The following is a 7010-nucleotide window of genomic DNA, read 5'->3' on the forward strand; positions in this document are numbered from 1 at the left end:
CACTGCAAGCACCAGACAGGGTGAGAGGAAGGAAACACGCAGAGAAACACGCCTAATGAGGGTCTAAGAACGCGTAGGAGATTCATGCTAATTCTAGTAATGATTTCTTCTCAAAAACTGACTCAAGTCTGCTCCATAAATGAATGGGGAGGATGTTTAAGGACACTCACGATACTGAAAGGGTTGCTGATTCAGCAAACAAAAGGTGCTGATCAACAAAGCAATGACCAGCGCAACACAAAGATCAACAAAGGCCAAACTATGTACAACATTGTTAACTTTTATTTATTCTTCCAGCTGTTTGTCCAGTCTTTCCAACAAGTTCACAAAGAGTCTAACTTTGAATTTGAAAGATTTGGTATTACTTCTAGCACAGAGGATTTACGTATGCAGATAAAGGCTTGACTGTAAGTTTGCACTTTAAGGACAATTGGAAAATCGTGCATTAACGGGGCTTAGTAACTACAGGCTTACTGCATTTTTTCAATCAAAATTATGAGAGAGTAGAATTTAGGCTTTTCAATATGTTCATACATTGCTATTTTTCTCCTATATTTTGTGGTTCTCATAAATCAAATAAACTAGCTTAGGTCTGACTGCTCATTTTAATTGCATATATCACATAATAGGAAAGAAATCGCTGAAAGTCTCATTGACAGTAAATTGGCCACAATGGATATTATCATAAAACAGGAGATAACAGAAATAACTCCCAACTTATTAGATTACAACTTCTGTGGCTTACTTAACTGCCTTCAACACATAGCTGATTTGATATAAAATTATTCAAAATAACTCTTCTTTCTGATGTAGTATTTACATGCTAATCCTTCTTCTGAAGAGAAGAGTTCACTCATTTCTGTGTTTTTCTTTGCAATACCCTACCTGTAGTGCTAACACCCGCAATACGCTCTTCTGAAAGCTATCAGGAAGGGCTCCATAAAATATTGTGCAGGTCAAAGAACACAGAGTGGCTTTGAAATAAAGAAAATGTTCACTAAATGTAAGAAAAATGCTTTTTCTTCTAACATGGAAATGGACAGGATTGCAGACCTTACCTTAAACACAAACAGTTCAGTTTCTCAATTTTTCTACCTTTTTCTTCTTTCGTTTTGAACTACCTGCTGTAACATGACAAAATCAGATGGAAACCATCGGTTTGTTTCCATATATGCGAGAAAAACATTAGTGAAATGATTGAATTCAACAGAAGGAATTGCTGGTTTAGGCTTTTTATATCCTCGGTCTTTTCTTACATGGTTTCTAAAACTCTTAGTCCTTTCCTGATAAAGCAGTCCTTTGTCCAAAATGACAAGGACTGAGGTGAAGGATGTATTTTTAGTTGAACATGTGCACTAATTCTGAAGAGGGGACCTCCTTTTGAAAAGTTTTGCAATTTCTTTGAACCATGGTAACTCCTGAAAAGATGAAAAATAACAAACTAGTGCCAATTGGACAATCAGGTATAGAAAGCAAACACTGTTCACGGGGCAATCGCTACTGCACTGAATCAAACACAAGGCTATAAAATGTAAGATTCCAGGAATCTACTGATGCAACTTGAGGGTTTCGTTTTTACGTTTTACAGATGCTCAAGATTGTTTCTATCAGATTTTGAACACTATGAGAAAAAATGTTTGTCATTAGCCCTCTCCCACCCCATTCATAAGAGTTAGCTTATTCTTGAATGTGTACTTGGCTTTGACTTTCACCTAAAGAAATGCAGGTGTGAGCTCATCCCAGTACAGCAAACAATGCCTGTTTTCAGTCATTTAAGGTTGTTCAGTTACGGTTTTGCTATCCACATAAAACCACTACCCTCCACATCAGCTGTAGGTCTTGTTTTTCATGCAAGAGCCAAATGCAATGGCTCCACCAAAGGAGTGGGGGGCGCAGACCTTTGGAGCCATTTGCAGCCCTCAGATAATGCAGGGAGGGTCACGAGGGGGTGGGTCACAGGACAAAATATGCCCCCTCCTCCATTGATGTGCAAGAAGGCTCCTGATTTTGTTTGCAGCCTTATTTCCAGCCAAGGCCTTCAGTATTAAACTTAAACTAAAAGATTCCCTATGAAGTAGCTAAAAATACCTGTAGTTTCTAGAGGCAAATTATTTGCATAATTCTTAATTATTAAGCTTCACTGCTCAAAACCCATCTACACTTCTTAGGTGGACATTCTCCTGGCAAGCACTATTTTTAATGTAAAATAACAAGTTTTGGAAAAGGTAGGAGAATGCTGCCAATCAAGTGATTTGATGAGACTTCACTGCATAAGCAGACAGTGGTTCTATAATGAATAATTTCAAATCAAATGTTTTCCAATGCCACTGTATCATCTGCATACTATTCATTTAGTTCCTTATATTTAGCAGAAGTAGGGCACATTTTCCATATGCCATTTCTAAGCAACACACACTGTTGATTTTATTCCTTACTGGAAAGTACCCTGGTCTATTTACAAATTAATTTGGGAAGTGACATCGTGACAGTTAGCCCCAACTGGTGCGCCTGACAGAAGCATGAAAGAAAGGATGAATAGGTGGGATTTTGCATTTGGCATTTCAGAATTAGGGGAGGTAATGTTTCCAGTTATATACACTTAAAATAATTTCTGAGAAGACATGTTTAACTTAAGCATTAAGCTAAATACCTATAGCCCTACATTATTTCATCAGTTATTTTCCAAGACATCATTCATTCCTTTGTTGAAAGTTTGCTTCTTCGTCTTTGCAGTATTTATCTTATTTGGAAAAATTACAGTTCTATGAAAGAACTTTATTTTGTTATACTGATTTATATAACTAGTTCCTTGTGTACTAAAGAAATAGAACTTTTTCATAATGGCAAGGGGAGTTAATTAGAAAAACAAATTGTACAGCTGGAAATAAAGCGTAAAAGCAAAGCATTTCATATAGGATGAGCTTTCAACTGAAATATTAAAAAAACCCAAACCTCCAACACCCTGCCTTATAAATATCAGACCAACTTGAAAGGCACTGAGAATTGAACTGTGCTACTCATATCCATACCTGTGAGAATAACAACCACAGTGAGACGCAAACCTCCAAGGCAGATATGGCACTGTACAGTCCGTTAGGCATTCCTGGTACATACGGCAGTTTCATATTTTCTTAGGATAAGCTGAAAATGTTAACTAAATATACACATTACGTTGTATTTCCATGGAAAAAGCAAATCCAATTTACACCATCTGAAGACAAGGAAACAAGGCATAACATACGGGACATTGTTGGCACAAGAAAATGTTATCACATCAAAACACACCCTTTTAAATTTTATCCAGTAGATATATAAAGGAATGGTGGTGGCAGAGGCAAAGGGAGAGGATGAATATCAAATACCCAGTTTTAAGCATGCTAGTGAGGTCTTTGTTTCAGAAATCTGACAAAACCTGAAGCTACCAAAGCCATTTCAGAGGCAAGAAAGCACCTATGAAGACAGTCCAATCCATTTCCAGGCATTCTTCCAGGGGGCTGCCCTGCTTGGACTGAAGGATCTATCCAGGATGATCTCCATGCCCGAGGCTGCCTAAAGCTTCCCATTAGCAAATGCTGCCTCCTGGAACTGAGGGACAAATGTCTTGAAATACGCCCTAGTGAAAAAAAGAAAACACGTGGTTAGGAAAGAGTAAATTTGGAACATGGTGTGTGCATGTATGTAGCCAAGCTTTTAACAGAGAAGCATAATGTTACCATGCTCATAAGCGGGTAGTGTTTTTCTTCGGAGTTTTTAGTACATAGCAGATCCACACACTTCAGCTTTCCAGTCCCAGCAGTACTTCTTTCTTCTGTGCCCTCACCACTAACCTCTCAACGTGGTCAACTTGACACTGTAAGAAGAGCCTGACGGACATTTCATATTTTATCCAATGCAAAGCTCCAGATATAAACTGTATTATGCACTGGAAAATAAACCTTTGAATGGCTGTAAAAGTAAGAAACACTTGGATGAGCCACTGCCTGCAGCATTTAGAGCTAGGACTTTTTGATAGAACCGATGTTCACCATGTTTCATGGATAAAAAGGGTTTTTTCCCCTATGTTAAAGAAAGCATCACATATGGTACCAAAGGCCCAAAGACAGGCAAATCAACAGAGCAGGAAAATCGTGAAGAGAAGTCAGCATACGTGCAGGAGATAAGCTCTTTATCTGTCTCCTTACAGAAACATTGACGCAATACAGAGCCACTGTTGATGGCAGTAGTTTACATAAGATGTAATGAATAAATACTAACACTTTGGACGAACCATAATTCCTTTTCTTAGACTCTGAAAGTCAGAACGTTATTCTATAAATTAAGATATGCTTTGTATATTTTGGATCTTAGTCTATCTTCTTTACAAAGAATTGAGTGACTCATATATCCATAAAATGAGCTGAACCTAAGTATCCAAAATTGAGTTTGAACTGTACCTTTGAGTTTATTGCACTGAAATACTCATCCATGTACTAAACATATTTTATGTGTCCCTATGATACCCTTCATTTGCAAGTTGTATTAGAAGCTACTTTATCACTTCCTGCATTAAACTTTCACTTTCTCTACTTTTTTTTCTTTTAAATTTTGTTTTCTGTTTATATCACTGGTCTTCATAAATTTCTATGCAAGGAGAACCTTCTCCTGTTCTCCCAACAACAACAACAAAAAAAAATCCAAAATGAGAACAGATGCAATTACATACTCTGATCATCTTCACAACCATGATATGCATTTCATAATTTGGGCAGGAGCTTTAGCAATTACTGAACAGCAATCATAGCCCCACACATCTAAAAATGTTGCAAGATCACAAAAGAGAATGCTCTCCTCTCTTTGTGAAGTTGTGCCTGGCAAATTAATTAACAGAAAGCTGCAGTCAACTTTTGTACAAAAGCTGTAAACACACACGAGATGCCGTCCAAAGGTTAACAGAGCAATAGAAAGTAAAAGCATTTCTGGACTGAGGAGCTGAGCCCAGAAATGGAAAAGAAAAGCAGCAAAACCAGCACACACATTTTATAGCATTCACAGATTGTGCTGTGTGTTTACAGAACGCACTGTGATTTATTGAATCAAAGTTCAGAAAGCAGCCCTCACAATTATGCCCACAAAAGTGATTGTTCATCCTGGCACGTGCACATACGTAAATCACCTGAGCAGGTACGCCTGCCATCCCATCCTAACAGCTGAATGCCACTTCTGTGTTTGGGTGTTTAGAGCATACACTTGAAATTGTAGCCTATGTACATCCCTATCAGCTCTACATCACTTTGCTAGCTCAAGGAATATCACTTGCACGTTGTCAATGCCAGGATCTATCATCCTTTTATTTCCCCTTGTATTATCTGTCATAACATTTAACTACATTTCCTCTCCTTGCTTATTTTAAGTAGCTTCTTCCTTCCCCTTTGGTATCGTCTCTGCAGACTCTTCTTCCATGCACATGCTCTTCTTACTGACTTGATAAATGTTACTTAAAACTTCCCTCTTCCTAAACTCTAAAAGTTCTTAATGATTACGTGGGATATAAGCAGAAGTATTTTTCTACATTTTATTTCTTTTCTGAAACCCCATCCTTATAGCATTTCTGTGCTTTATATTAAAACCACACTTACTGCACTGTATTTCAATGACTTTTCTGTTAGGTAAATTCCAGAACGAATGCTTCTGATACCACATACTCCCTCCCACACCATCTTTATCTACACCAGCATCCTTTCTTTTCACTGATTCCTGCAGTAGAGCTTGTATCCTTTGCTGCAAAACTAAATCTAACACCTCCCTACATTCTGATCAGATGTACTGTTTCAAGGAGGATGTTATTTCACTGGTAGTTCATATGAACCTTCTGGAGATGTTCCACACACTACAAAAATTCCATTAGTACTTCATAATTTGTAAGTGTGTACTTTTTTCTTTCCATACTTTAAAGTACATGATTAAGTTTGCCCTTCATCGTTTGTGGTCTTGTCCAGACTGAAGCAAATATAGTACCACGTGCTTATCCAGGGTAAGTTCCTCCATTTCTGCCCCTCTCCCACACACCCAAAGTATCTGAGATTAAAGACATTTTGGAAAACAACATTTGGATAATTATGGTTCATCACATACAAAAATAAGTTATCCCCCCCCACCCCAAACCAAACAAGACCCTGCAAAGAGATCCAAAAGCACAATATACTGGATCAAACTGTACCGGCTACAGCACATTGAACAGACTGGAAAGGAAAGATGGGGAAGTAGGAGAAGGGAGGTTAACCTGCTTCCAACACTGCATATAGGGAGGGAATGACAAGTGCTAGTGTATAAAAGTAACAAGACTTACTGTGAGTATATTTGAAGGAGTAGCAGAGGCAGCAAAGACATTACTCATTATTAGAGCTTTAGAGCTTGCTGGAATTGTTTTTTTTTAAATCACATAACTTTTTTGATGGAAAATTACATTTTTGCCCAGTTGCATGCATTTCTGTGAAAATGCTACTGAGTTTTCATCAGGAAAAGAAAGAGGTACTTCAGTTTGGCTTAACCCGAGAAGAGATTTTCTGGTTTGTAGAACTGAGCCTAAACAACTACTTTGATATCAACCTCCTTATCTGCAATCCAACATCTCAGAGATGATGTATCTAGTCACGCAGACAAGGCCCTGGTGCATCACAGGAGCTGTTAAGTATAAACATAACAGCAGAAATAGTCCCCTCAAAGGACCCAGTCCAGTAAAAATTATGGGATAAATCATTTACATTCCTGCTTCCAGGAGACATTGTGCTACTGCTAGCAGATGTATTAGAGTATCACATTAACTGTCTTTTTTTCACATGTTCCAAGCAAAATTTTTTAAATAACTCTTTTTCTTATGACATGGGAGAAAACTGCATGTTACAATATTTGAATTTCCTCTGAAATGGAAATTCTGACAATTTTTCTCCCCTGCAGAGATTACCAGTACTTTTTTTTTTTTTTTTTTTTTTTGTTGTGCTCGTTTTTTAAAATGTCCCCTCCCACCCAAAAAT

At 37.7% G+C, this 7010-nt stretch overlaps 1 protein-coding gene across 1 annotated transcript in view; it reads right to left on the bottom strand.

Moving 5' to 3' along the window:
- Positions 1–260: 260 nt before the first annotated feature.
- BRE (brain and reproductive organ-expressed (TNFRSF1A modulator)) overlaps positions 261–7010 on the bottom strand; it is a 170182-nt gene continuing 163432 nt past the window's right edge. Inside the window, exon 11 of the mRNA XM_014950966.1 lies at positions 261–3613. Coding sequence (XP_014806452.1) covers positions 3550–3613 — 64 coding nt within the window. The 3' untranslated portion in view covers positions 261–3549. The remainder of the gene's footprint in view (positions 3614–7010) is intronic.

The sequence above is a fragment of the Calidris pugnax genome, unplaced genomic scaffold (genome assembly GCF_001431845.1).
Source record: "Calidris pugnax isolate Ruff unplaced genomic scaffold, ASM143184v1 scaffold24, whole genome shotgun sequence".
Taxonomy (NCBI): domain Eukaryota; kingdom Metazoa; phylum Chordata; class Aves; order Charadriiformes; family Scolopacidae; genus Calidris; species Calidris pugnax.